Genomic DNA, 14,079 nt, shown 5'->3' on the forward strand with positions numbered 1-14,079 from the left:
CCAGTGCAAAAATCATCATGATGAGATGCAGCAGGGGGGCTACATAAAGAGCCTCACCCTCCTCATCCCCAGCTCTGGAGGAATAAATGGAATGAAAGAGGTAGTGGGGGAGCAGTGGGGCTATGTAGGGGTGCAAGACCAGCTATCGCAGACATCAGCCCCCCCCGTCACCATTGGTGCCAGTTGCTATGGCAAGCCTGTGCCTAGAACTGCAGCATTCATCATGTGAGCACGTCACTCATCAGCGTCCACACACCTTGAGGGAGAACGGCCTGCTGAGTGACACGAGACGCTTAGTACGTGGTAGACAGGCAAACAGTGTTTCAGTATGACGACAAGCAAGGTCACGCATCCACGAGCAGTGTCTGGCACACTGCGGGTTGCATCTCCTGGAAAGCAGAGACTTGGGCAGAGCTGCGAAGGGGGCCTGGCGGGTGAAGAAGAGGTCCTCAGCCCTGGCTTGTAAGGCTAATATGGTCCCTGCGTGCACTAAGGGGGCACAGGCAGGCAGAAGAGGGGAATTTATGTTATCCGTGGGCTTGCGACATCTGCTTCTGGGAACCAGAAATCAAAAGGGTCAAAGAGAACCTGTGAGCGTTCAGAGAAAAGCTGTAATAACCAGGGAGACTCCAGATCTCAGAGCGCTTGGCTTTATTAAAGGCGGAAGAGTGATTTGATGGTGAGTAGGAGAAATGTGATCATATAAGCTTCTTCAATCTAGCAAGTAAACTTCCGAAGGCTGGAATTTGACACTGGGATTATTCAGACTAGAAAGAAGGTGAAGGTTTTTAATGGTTGGGGAGATTAACTTTATAGGCATCTGACCCAAGGTTGTGGTTGATTGTCTGTCACTGAAAATATTAAAACCAAAGTTGGATGGTTCTCTAAAATGTAGCTCCAGTTCAACTATTTGATTTGAAACTGGAATTAAATTTAGGGAAGTTCTGTGACCTGTATTATGAGGGGGAGGTCACAGTCACATTGCTCCCTGCTGGCATCGGTATCACTTGTTATTCGTGCTGGAAGAGCCGTAAACTTCTGCCTCCAGCCGGAATACTAGTGCTCTCTCTTGGCTTACTGTGATATTGCCAGCCCATCCTAATGGCCAGCGTTACATGTTTGTCCTTCTTTTCTTCCTTCCTCTCCTCCTGTTCTAAGCATTTCTGAAAACGCAGTCACTTGCTGTGCCAGAGGGGAAAAGGCATCTGGTGTGCTGGGAGCAGCCGAGGAGGAGGTGAGGGTTTTTCTGCGGCTCAGCTCTGCTAGAAGCCCCCTCTTCTGCCTCCAGATTTCCTCACACTTGCTGGGGTTAGAGAGCACCCGAGCATTTGGCTGTGGCTTATCCCTACAGTTAGGGAGCAAGGCAGAGGGAAGAGGGCTTGAGAGCTGCTGCCTCACTGGTTTTAAGCCTATGGTGTTTGAGGGGAAGAAGAGATCCATAAGCATTTTTGTTTTCACTTAACAATCTAGTTCTATTCCCTGTGGAACGTGCTGCAGGGGTTTCCCAGACCCCTGGGTGATGCCTCGCAGACCCCCAAGGGCTGCTGCGTGTGCTGGCCCTGGCTTGTCCCGCCACCCAAAGCGGCTCCGTCTGTGTCACTCTTGCTCAGGTCTTTGAGCCACCACCTTTGCTGCCTCTGCAAAAGGCAGCGGGTTTGCAGGAGCTGTGGTGGGGCTGTTGCTGGGAGAAGTGGTGACCTTACCAGTAGTCTGAGGTTTATAATTGTATGTCCAAAGTATCATCACCTTTTGCTGTTCATCGGCTGGGTAGTATAATTTTCTCAGCTAATTCAGGTGATGAGATAACTGTCCAGAAGCACAGAAATTATTTTGTTTTGAAGTGATGGTTTCAGTTTGCCACTAACATTTTGTACGTAACAGTTTTCTCGGTTATTTAGACCTAGTAAATGTAATTTCTTGTCTATCATAAAATACGATATTTCAGAATTTGATTTAGCTCCAAATTTGAAAGAAAAGAAAAAAAAGGTGAAAGGAGGCAAAACAGAACATACTGCTCTGGGTTACTCTGACTGTGTTTGCAGAACATTTTGTTGCAATACTAACATTTAAAAGTGATTGAGAACGTGCATCAATGCTAAAGTAGCACTGTTCAAATGAGGTTGCAAAACAAAAACTGGAGACACTTGCAGGTTTTTTCACACTGCTATTTTGTGGCAAGCAATGGAAGTGTGCAGTGCGTTTCCATCTGGGCAAGAAGACATTCTGCTGGGAATTACATTTCCAGCTGCCCACCCTGTGCCAGGTTCCGAGCTAGCTCTGCCGGGAAGCCCTGAAGTCATCCTGTCAGAGCAGAGCCAACGGGAGGTGAATTTAAGTGCACGGTGTTTTGCCTGAGCCGGAGGAGATCTTGCATCCCATCGGAGCGTTCCCGCTGTGGCAGCGGCACAGGCCAGCGTGTCGGTCCCCAGGGCTGGCTGGGGTGAGGCTGCCGTGGGCAGCGGCCATGGGAATTGCCTCCCCTGCACCACTGCGCGCTGCTCATGGCCCTTCTCTCCTCTCTGGTTTTAGCCTGTGAAGATGGATATAAGCTGGAAAATGAGACCTGCGTGAGGTATGGTGACCGTTCTGCCCTCCTCCTACCCCACCATCCTTCTTAATAGTGCTTTGGTGACCTGGAAGCACAACTAAGCCGCTGAAACTCCCTGTTGTTTTCTGTTACTAGCTGCCCGTTTGGCTTAGGTGGATTCAACTGTGGGAACCGTAAGTACCAAGTTTTGTTTCTTTTAATTTGCAAGGCGTCAGAAACGGGAAATTTGAAACGAGTAATTGCAGATGACTATGTCTAAAATGCCGTAGCTACATGCTGCTGTTGTCGGTGTTTTTTCTTTCTTCATTTTCTGTTGAAAATTATTTTGTTGATCATCTTTGACAAAGTTGACTTAATGTTATGAGGACCGTGGACGTGTTTGCGTTAGTGTTTACAATGCAGCGCTGCTTCTAAATGAGTCTCTGTCTTTCCCGTCTGTAGCCTACCAGCTCATCACTGTGGTGATCGCGGCTGCAGGAGGGGGGCTTCTGCTGATCATGGGCATAGCACTGATTGTCACCTGCTGCCGGTAGGTACCACCGCCAGCCCCGATTTGCGTGGCATCCTCTCCGTAGATTACACCACACTTACTGCTCCACTCGTGAAGCCTGAAGGACCAAAACATAGGTCAACACATAGGATAGCTAAGAAAGTGGGTTAGTCAGAGCTACTGAAGTATTACATTGTGCTTTCATTTGGGGTATATCTTTTTTTTTCCCAGCAACCAGGCTGAAAAATTCAACTCAGTGTCTCTTAAGGATGCACCTGGCAATCATGTCCTCCAGGGATGGGGAGGCGAAGGAGTCCTCCCCACTCAGAGCTGTAAGGCGGGCAGGGAACAGTCTCCAAAAACGCAAGCTAAGTAGAAAGGACAAGTTTAGGCAACAGGAGGGGTTGCTGGCCATTGCTCAAGTGGTGTTTCAGTGTATTTAAGGCTATTTTTGTTTTCCTTTATGGAAGAGTCCTGCACGTGGTCTCACTCTGTGTGTGTCTCCCTCTCAGACCCAGAGACGCATGTAGACATGTGACTCCCGTACCAGCAGGTAGCTTTGGACTGGAGGCAAAATGTGCTGCTGAGCAAGCTCTGCTTCATGATTTATACATCACAAAAAGGGCTGCCTTGCAGTATCACCCTCTCCCCCCTGTTCCAGACCCCAAATCTGGCATTTTAAAGATCTCTGATCAATGTTGGTGGCTGGATTTACCAGTAACATAGATGTGGCAGTGGTTTGGATGGCACAGTGGTGTGCACTTGTTCCCATGTGTTTTGAGCCAGGGGAACACCAGCAAGCCCCAGCCCAGAGGTGCGATGACCAGCACACCTCCAGGCTCCAGGGCGCGGATCTCTGCAGGGATGGATGGATCTTCTCATGAGTCCTGGCCTGTGGCAGGTTATGTGGCTTCCTGGAGGGTACTCTGCTTTGAACTGGGAGTGTCACCAAAGTCCACTCATGCAATGTAGTAGTCATATGGGGGCATTTGCTCTCATTCAGACAGGCAGCTTGCAGGCCTTCCTTCTTAGGAATTAACATAGTGCCTAGAAGTGTTATAGTTAAGTAACTGGAGACTTCGGCAGCATGGAGGCTCCAACACATTTTTCTTTCTTCCTGGATTATGTGACTTTTTCATTGACCCAGGTGAACACACTCATCTTTAAGAGACAACGGGCCTAAGTTGGAACAGGAGGGGTTCATACTGAATGTAGGGAGAAAGTCTTTCACCAAGAGGACAGTAAGGGTGTGGAACAGGTTGCTTGGAGAGGTTATGCCATCTCCATCCTTGGAGATTTCAAATCCCACCAGATAATGCCCTGATTAGCATGATCTGACCTCATATCTGATTTTGCCTCAGAGCAGAAGATTGGACCATTGCTCTTCTGTGGTGATCTTTGTTCTCAGTCAAAGTTCATAACATGAAGTAAATCTCCTGAGATCAGATCAGAAATGCATACAAGAGAGCAGGATAAGTTGTGTGTTTTCACTTTCCTTCATTTTTTTATAAACAGGAAGAATAAAAATGACATAAGTAAACTCATTTTCAAGAGTGGAGATTTCCAGATGTCACCGTATGCTGAATATCCGAAGAACCCACGGGCACAGGAGTGGGGCAGAGAAGCCATCGAGATGCAGGAGAATGGAAGCACCAAGAACCTGTTGCAGATGACAGATGTGTATTATTCGGTATCTATCCATAGCTCAGCTATTAACCCTTTGTGCCTGATACAGCAAAGACATATTCCTTTATTTTTCGAAGCACAGATCCCTTTCCTGCAAAATAAAAGAACAAATAAATGAGTCCCATAGACAGCAAGGCATTGGTAATCCTATGGACTCCAGCTGTTACACATGTGGTGAATATCACAAAGAGATGTCATTAGGAGGAGTGCTAGGGAAGTGTCTAGGAACATTTTGGTAGATGCCTAAAAAGCCTAATCCTAGAGTAGGGAAGGGGAGTTAAAGGTTTTGGACAAGCTGCTAGGAATTCCTCTGGGTAGTTTTCTCCCTTCCACCCTCACTGATGATGCTGAAAGGGTGAGACCTCTGCCTGGGTAACTTCACCCCAAGACAGGAAGACTCTGGTCACTGAGGACCCCTCTTTCCCTCCACTCTTCCCACTCTCCAGGGTACAGGCCCCTTCCTGCAGCAGGAAGGGTGCATAAGGAGCATCCCTCCAGCTGTGGGGGAACAAGTGATAGGGAGGAAGTGGTGGAGGAGTAATGGGCTGTGTAGGGCAGAGAAAGATATAACAGCTGCTGTCATGGTTGGTACCATCTGCTAATGTCTATCCAGAGCCATGATTCTGGCTTATCATATGTCACTAATCTACAGCAACATAGTGGATGTACTTAAGGTGTGTGGGGGCTACTCATGTGAGTGAATGTTGCAGGATTTCACCCGAATCACACATTCTGGACTCCTACTTTCCAGAGCAGAAAGCAGCGAGCACTTTTTTCTGGCTTGTATTTTAAGTTTTCCAGTAAGCAAGTTTACTGGGTTGCACAGCACAAATGGAAATAATCTTCCTTCCTACTTCCAGTAAGAATAAGAGATTTGGAAATGAAAATGCATTTCCTAAACATTTTTTAAGAGTTTTATAATGCTGGCGACTAGAAAGGGGAGCTTTTTAGCAAGGAATAGGTGATGAGGGCTTTGCATGGATCTGCTCTGTAACATATCAAACCAGGTGGCTTGATGTTGTTTACTGGGTGAAAGGATTGTACAGTCCTGGTGTTAGACATCAAAGTTTCTCAACCAGGTGTCCCCAGGAGATTTCCTTAAGTAAGAGAAGGGAAGAGAAAGGAAGGTCAGATCACTTGTATTTGACATATAATTGAAGTGCCTGTGTTGGGAGAGTCGGTAGCTCTGGTTAATGGCGAGAGAAGTGCTCCCAGGTAATACTTAGAGCAGGAGATGAATTTTCATTTCCTAGAAGCATTTCCTTTAAGGATGGCTCTGGGACAATATACTTTTTGTGAGCCTGAGCTCATCAACACAATTATCTTAGATTAAACATTAACTGTGCGCTTAGACTGCACTTGGTGGAGTCAGGTAAACCTCAGGTTTTCTAATTGGCAAGATGTCGAAACTAGATTGCGTCAGAATAATCCCTTCAGGCAATTAATGACTCCCACAGTAGAAGTCAGTCTAGGTTATAGAGATCATTAGCGATCAGGTCATTCCATCTAGCTACTGAAATAACTGCTGGGAAAAGTGGTAATTCTGTGCATGAAGGAGGATTTGAGTGTGAGAATAAGACCCTTTTTATTTAATTTTTTTGCTAATACAGCCAACTGGACTGAGAAATGCTGAACTGGAAAGAAACGGACTTTATCCTCCTTACACTGGTTTGCCTGGGTCTCGACATTCATGCATCTACCCTGGACAATACAATCCATCCTTCATTAGTGACGAAACCAGAAGAAGAGACTATTTTTAGCAGGGAGTGGAGAGGGAGTGGAAGATTGACACAGTTTTGTGGCCCTTGATCCCCGGGTACAATCTGTCTCCTGGGCGGTTCAGCCCACATCAATCTTACTCTTCCCATTTAACAGGAAGGACTTGGAACTTTATGCTGAGCATTGCAGTCCTGAGGAACGGTTACGCTTGCTGAGCAGTAGAGAGAAGGAGGAGGAAGTAGGAACGGCTCCAGGTGCACATCACTAAAAGACCCAAATGGAAGTTAACACATGTACTCCGGATTTGTTCTGTGCTGCTTCTTCACTCTTCACGCTACACGGCAAGCATGGATCAGTACAGGCAGATGAACTCTGGCCAGCACTCTGCGTTGAATACCACTAGGGAGTGTTTTGTTTACAGATCTTGTTCACTGTTGACTGTGCTTGTCTTTTTAGCCGACCTTGATGCAAAGATTCACGTGCAACTCCGTTTGGTAGGACAAGTTTGTCCACTCCCTTTTCCGTTGCTGCATTGCTTTCTGCTTTGTACACGACAGGGAAGCTGGCCCTCACCTTCTTACTGGTAGAAGTTCTCCAGATGACTGGGTCCTTGCTGAAGCCTGGTGCCTGGCAATGTTGGCTGAATTCATGGGCTGATAGTCTCCAAGGAGTATGGGAAAATTAGTCATGCCACTGCAATTCCAACTGAAAAAAAGATACAGATGATGCTATGCACTGCTTTGAAAACTTCCTGTATATAGGGAAGAGTCCAACTAGATTGTTTTGTCAACCAGCATTGTTCAAAAGAGATATCACTACACATCGTCATAGTGTTTCTGTATAGGATCTTATGGGGCTCTGTTTCCCTGGAGGGATTTAAATGCCTGTAGAAACAGCAATATAATGTTAAATAGTTGCTCACAGGGAAGGAAAACATGAGCTGGGGGTTCAGCATGCTTCTTACAAGGAATCTGGGAAGGAGCAATAATGCTATAGCCCTGGTTGGGCAGCTGAAACGTGAATTCTTGGCACTGCAGGTGGGACATAGTTTTCAAGCCTCTGCAGCCCACCTTGACTTCCAGAGGAGCTGTGGAGGCTTTCAGTACATTGGAAAATAAGGCTCACTGCAGTCCATTACATTTAAGGAAGAGAAAAATATGATGTTTTCAGTCCTAATGGAGCAAAGATCACTTACGTTGAAGTGTTTTGCTTTCTTCCATCCTAGTTTTGAGTGATTCAGACCAACCAGATTTCCTCATCTAGGTGTGTTATTTCATGTTCATCACCTCGGCAAAAGCTGAAGAATGTAAGTTGTTGCATGTCTCACCAAAGATCAGATTGAAAGCTCGTAGACTGTACTCTGACCTGAGCTAGGTGTTGAAAGAGATCTTATTAATGAAGCATATTTACTGCTTATCTTTACTGCAGTGTTAACCTGGGTAATCCAGACCCTGTCCAGATACAGATCCTTTCCCTGAATGTGACTGTGCTCTTAACTCAAAGTGGCTGCTTGTATGACGATAACAAATAGCACAATTCCTTAGCCATTAAGCCACCATCTCTGTAGTGCATATATCAGCTAGTTTCACTGTGCCACACATACCCCCTGATACTCCCTGCTCCCCTGCAGTGCTCAAAAAGACACCGTGCCTACAAGTAAGTTCATAAGGTGGCTTGGCTCACGGTCAAGCACTAAGGACCATGGGATGCATCCCCCAAAGTGCCTATCCCCGAGTGTGAACAGCAGTTCAGATGCTGGTGTGTTGTGTACTTGCTCACTGGAGAGAAACCTGGGGTGATGACGAGCCCTCTGTCAGGGAGTGGGTAGTAGTATTTGCGTCCTGTAGATGCTGTGAGTCCCCAGATCTTTTCCCAGCACTTCGAAGGCTGTTTTGTTCCCTATCAAAAGTCAGCAACAGCTACCCAGAGGAAGGGCAGCTAGCACTAGGCAGTCATCAGCTGTGTGGGCAAAGAGGTTTCTGGTCCCTGCTCACATTTACTTCTATTTTCTTGAAACGGCAAGGCAGGAAAGGCACCACAAGTGTTCTTGAGAACACATAGTTTGGTGCATCAGCCGTAGCACACAAACTCAGTGTCTCTTTATGCCTCACCCGTTATCTACTATATAGAAACAGCGGTGTGGTCTTGCAGAAAAACAGAAATTTGTGGATGCCTAGAGCAGTATGCTTTGCACTTACATGATCTTATGGTGATAATACATGCAACTTCATGTCTGTTTGATCCATCATCAACCTTGCAGGTGGTAGTACACAGCTAATCTCGGCTGTAGGGAGGGAATGAATGCATGCTCATGGGAAGTACATCTGCCTAAGGAGCTATACTTAAGGAAAACTCTAGCTACAGTATCCAGAATAGTGTAACAGGTAAAGCACAGGAACTAGCTGCCCCCTGCCATGCTGGCAAGTGTTTCCAGTCCATGAATAATATTCTTCTTCCTTTTGTTAGCAGCCAAGATCTTAATTACACAGGATCCATTGGATGACATGAACTAAGGGCTTGACTCTGCTGTGCTGTGGGATCCTTCAGAGAGGACATTGGCAGGGTCCTTTCTGTGCGGGTGAGTTGCCTCTGTTTTCGAGAGTGCCCAGGACAGAAAGGACTGCCTCTCCCATGGTGTGGAGGAGGGTTTTGTCTGTGTTACAAAAGAAAGGGGGAAGCTGGAATTCATGCTAAATCTAAATCCAAAGTCTACAGACAAGCACTGGGCTCTGCCCATATTTACTAAAGCATCTTAGCAAAAAAGGAAGAGCGTCCCAGCAATAATGGTAGGATTTAACCATGTGCCAGCAGTCCGTCATGTAGGGAAGAGTTTAGACGCATGTTTATAGGCAAATATGCTTAATTACTTGGTTAGTTCAAAGACTGGGAAATGTACTTGTGTGTTCCAAGTACAAAAGACAAAGCAGGAAATGCCAACACAGAATTGCAGATCAATCCTTCTATATAAAGTGTAACATGTGGACTATATGAATAAAACTCCTGGTCTGTATCTCATGCAAATTGCAGTGGTTTCGGTGGAAACGAGAGAAAACCATTCCTAACTGAGATTGCACAAGAGTTTGCAAGTAATTGATTTTCATTTCTTAATGATCTTCAGATTCTTCTTAATGCTTTATCTGGATTGAAAGGGTCTTGTTAAACCCAGTAGGATTTTCTGAGTGAGGGCTGCAAAACTTGGCCTTTTCCAAAAGAGAGAACTTTAGTTCACTGAAATTTTCTCTCTGCAAAAGCAGGTAAACATTGGGAAATTTCTTATGAGAATGTATCCACTGCAGCCTGACCTTCCTTTTAGCTTTGGTAAGAAAGGTGTCATGAAGCCAATGTGTAGTTCACAGGAGGAGGAAAGGGCTCTCTCCTGACCTGGAGCACCTTCTTGGGGTGTCCTAGGAGGCCCCGCTCTGTGGGCAGGAGAGGGTTTAGGCAGGTGTCAGCACCGGGAGGGTGCAGGTGCTTTCCTGCGCGGAGCTCCAGGAAGCCTTTGTGGAGCCGACAGATGATTCAGCCCTTGGGTCCCCACCAGCCCAGCCGCTCCCCATGCTGCGATGCTTCCACCTTCACCCAAGCCCCACCGGCTGTGCTGGTGTGGAAGGGATGGGTGCAGTGCAGTGTGTTTTGCTGCAGTTTCTGACAGTCATTTTACTGCAATTACTTACTACCACATCCCAACAGCACCGGGCTCACCCAGCCGTGGCAGGGATGTCACCTGTTTCTGCGCAGCTTGCCCCTGTTAAAGCGGCTGCTGGGATCCTCTCCGTCTGCTTCCATCTCTGCCATAAATTAAGGACCCTCTGGCAGTGGAGTGGGGCTTGTCGCTCCTGCTGGATGTGACAAGGGTCTTCACATGCGCTTAAGGCCACTTTTGAATGCAGGTGTCTCTCTACTCAGTACCTAACTCCCCATATGATGTCTAAATAAATGCAGCTTATTTCTCAGACTGTTTAGATTACTTTTGGCTACCCCAGATCGCAAATTTTGAGCACATTGGATGCTTTTGCCAAAGGCAATCGCTCTTCGCTGTCCAAGATGATAAGGTAGAAGTGGCATGTTTCTTGTGAGGAGGATGCAAGTGGTTCGGCCAGATGTTGGGAAAGGAAGAAAAACTACACCAACACTGCACAGAAAGCTGCTCTTGCTCCTGGTTGCTGCAGAAAGCTAGGGGAGCAGTCAGCAATTGCCTGTGGGTGGTTGTGTGGCTGTATTTTTTATTAACTTTGGAAAAAATGGTAATTCTGTTGCTTGACAGGAAAAGATGTGGGAGGCACGTGTTTGCTGCTATGGTGCTCTGCCAATTGCGCTGACAAAAGCCCCTCACCCACAGAAATACCTTCGGCAGTCAGCCTGGGGGAGGCAGCCCCAGTGAACAGAGCAGCAAAATGCAGATTGGATGGACCATTCAGAAGGCAGGCTCTTACACACAGCCTTCGTGTCCCCCCGCCATGCACCGCTGCTCGCCCTGGCCAGCCCTCCCAGCTGCACGGGAAAAATCAGGGGCCTTTTGCATGCTGTTGGAAACCTCATAGCACTGAACTGGGCTATATGAGGAAAAAACAGGACAGGGACATTTTGATGACCTTTGCCCTTCACATTTAAAACGTTAGGTAATACAGCAAAAATGAATCTCAGTGCTGTTGCGGCATTTCCCCGAAGTCCCACTGTCACGGCCATGTACTGAGTCACTCGTGATCAGCCTTCTAGAAGACATTTGCCTCTACACTGGGTGGTAGTAAAAGGCTTTAAAAAGCAGCAATAAATTGCAGTTAGGTGTTTGTCATTGCGAAATTGTTTGTGCCGATACCTGTAAAGGTTGTTTTCCGGGACCTGAGTGAGCAGCAGGGTGGGTTTGGACGTTGCTGCAGGCGCGCCAAGTACTTCCCCGGGGCTTGTCTCTAAGGCTAGTCAATGGCCATATCTGTTCCAAACCCAGCTGGACTTCTCATTCCCTCGTAGTGATGTTTAATCTTCAGTTGTCTTCCTTAAATTAACAGGAACGGATGCATTTTACTTCAATGCTCTTCCTATGCTGACTAATGTTTTTTCCTCTTCACACACAAAGGACCTAATCCAGCATCCATTGTATCGACCAGGGTAACTTTCCCATGGACTGTAGTGAAATTTTTTTAGGCCTGAATTATTCCACCATCAAGGTCATCTATGTGTACTACATACTTTCCTGTGGCTCTTTGTTCTACCTATTTCTGTGATACTGTTTCTGCATTTCCATGTTGTATTTATTTTTTGAAAGTATACTTATTGCTGTAGCAGAACCTGTGTTACGTGAGATTGAACAAAACAGGTTCAAGATCTGAAACACCTTCCTGAGAAGAGAATGAATGTGAATTTTGTGTAGTTGTTTTACTGATCAGCCAACCTGTTTCCTATCGTGTAAGATCTAGGGATGCGGAGGTGCTTCCTGCAGTCACAGATAAGAACTACTCTGCAGCTCACTCTTGCTTGTTCACTCTTACTTGTCCCCTCAGAAAGGAAGAAAGACCCCATTGTTTCAAAAGGGGCTTGTAAGATTTTGGGAGCTTTGCAATGTGTATTTAATTCTTCGTTCCCTTGAGCTGCTGAAATTTAAAAGCAGGACAGAAATCCAGAAAGGGGTAAGAAGTGACAAAAAAAAACAAAAAAGGAAGGAATTTGCTTACTTGTTTTGGAGAAGTAAGTCTAGAGCGACTGTGGCTTCTGTACTGTAAGGTCATATGTGGGATGACATCTCTTCTGTGTCTAGTTTATGTTGCGTGAGTGTAATATCCTTGTGGAGGGAAAACCTAGAGAGAGTGCCTGATGTTCCTCAGAAATAGTATGTAAAGGCTAAGTTCCTCAGTCTTTATTCTGGTAAAATGCTAGGAGGGATGGGAGTCTTCCTTGGGTTAATGACCGCAGCAGAGTGCCTCCAGATCTGCAAAATCCTATATGGAGAAGTCCTGTGGAATACAGTAAAAACTGATCACTTCTCTTGAACAACGCCATAGAATTCACCTGACATAAAAGGTCTCCAATAAATTCTGCTAGGATGTGTTTACTATGAATTAAAAAAAACCCCAAACAAACAATGTTTAATAATTTCCCTTTTTAAAGGAAGTTCTGTTAAACTCAGTCATTTGTTTTGAGCCCTGTCAAATTCTACAAAGCTTTCTCCTAACAGAAAGTCAAACTTGGTGTGTAAAATCATAGTGGTTTATTTGAGCAGCTTTCAGAATTGTAGTAGTAAAGCTCACCTTTTGTGAGCTCTATTTTGAAAGGTAAATTTTCAGCATCTGTTTGTGCTTATCAGCCTGAGTGTAAACCTGCTTCATGTTCTTGGCATCGTCCTGTTTCCTTCCCTGTATCTCTGAATGTTTGCTTCCAAGTTGCTGGGGTTCTGAGGACATTTTCCAAACCAGTGTTATTTAAAGTTGTATCATATTTTCAGCCTCCACTAATTATACAGTACTGTAGTAGCAAAATATAATTTTTAAGGATTGGATTATTTTTATACCTGCATCCAATATTATTAAATCTGGCGTTCTAGTCAGTATTATAAAAGGATACAATAAAACTATGAATATTACTATGTCTCTGCTTTTTAATTGTCTTTAGCTTTCCCTGTAGAGAGATGCATATGCAATTTTATATTGTTTTAATTGTAATTAGAAATCTAATCTATAAAATAAGAAATTTTATGGTTCTTTTGTTCTTCTGGTGGTGCTTTGTGATTGAGTACCGAAAATGATAATCAAAGACAAAATGGCTATGTTCTATTAGTTGTGCTAAGCCAACTTCCGCTCAGCCAAAATACAAGTTCTGTTCTGATAAATGTTTATTGCAGTAATGTTAAGCAACTCAGTTTAATTTTATTTTTTTCCTCTATTTAATTTTTCATCCTGCTGGAATTGCAAGAGGATTGGTGAAGCTGTGTGTTTGCGTGTGTGAGTGCATGTTGGAGGGGAGGAAAACCTCAGGAGAGGTTGGTGCAGCAGAGCTGTTTGCAAGGGCAAGGGACTGGACCTGGCCACAGTGAAACCAGTCCTACCTCACTAAGTGCCACTGGGCACTGTGAAGAATACACAGCTGAGTGTCTCTCGGAGGAAGGAGGGAGGGTACCTTGAATCCAGATGAAGACGATGTCCAGCCTAGGCTGCTGGGAAGAGGTGTGATGTGGAAGAGCATCTGGAGTAATAGCAGATATGTTCACCTGGGACAGTAATTCCCTATGTTCCTCCAGAGACGTACAACACTCAGCTGCGATAGCAAGCAGATGGGACTAAAGTGGGATTCATCTGCTCTACCAAAAGTTAGGTAGCCAGTTTGAACCCTCCATCTGGCTCTTCCAGTAGCCATGAAAGGAGACAAATATCTGCAGAGGGTAGCTCGCCCCGTGGTAAGTCATCCCTCACACTTGACAGTAGTGTCACAAGACCCCACACAAGACAGCTGCCCTAGATGATGTGAGTGCCATTCGCAGAGAAAGTGAGTCTAGAATGTACTGCTGGCTACATCCTGAAATTTTAGTCTACTTTCTACAGTGATATAGTACTGAATTGTGTTATATGCCTCCTCCTTGTCTAGCAAGACTCCAGTGGGGAAATAAAGGAGAGAGTAACCTGATTAAACCCTGAGGTTCTGTTCATTT

The 14,079-nt window shown here is 45.6% G+C and overlaps 1 protein-coding gene across 3 annotated transcripts in view; it reads left to right on the forward strand.

Annotated features, from left to right (window-relative positions):
* HEG1 (heart development protein with EGF like domains 1) overlaps window positions 1-13,195 on the forward strand; it is a 56,456-nt gene extending 43,261 nt beyond the window's left edge. For all 3 annotated transcript variants that reach the window (XM_075429947.1, XM_075429948.1, XM_075429949.1), the window contains 5 exons: window positions 2,530-2,572; window positions 2,684-2,721; window positions 2,990-3,077; window positions 4,554-4,728; window positions 6,335-13,195. In XM_075429947.1, the coding sequence (XP_075286062.1) occupies window positions 2,530-2,572; window positions 2,684-2,721; window positions 2,990-3,077; window positions 4,554-4,728; window positions 6,335-6,484 (494 nt within the window). In that variant the 3' untranslated portion in view covers window positions 6,485-13,195. The remainder of the gene's footprint in view (window positions 1-2,529; window positions 2,573-2,683; window positions 2,722-2,989; window positions 3,078-4,553; window positions 4,729-6,334) is intronic.
* The last annotated feature ends 884 nt before the right edge of the window (window positions 13,196-14,079 follow it).

This window comes from Opisthocomus hoazin, chromosome 9 (assembly GCF_030867145.1).
Source record: "Opisthocomus hoazin isolate bOpiHoa1 chromosome 9, bOpiHoa1.hap1, whole genome shotgun sequence".
NCBI lineage: Eukaryota > Metazoa > Chordata > Aves > Opisthocomiformes > Opisthocomidae > Opisthocomus > Opisthocomus hoazin.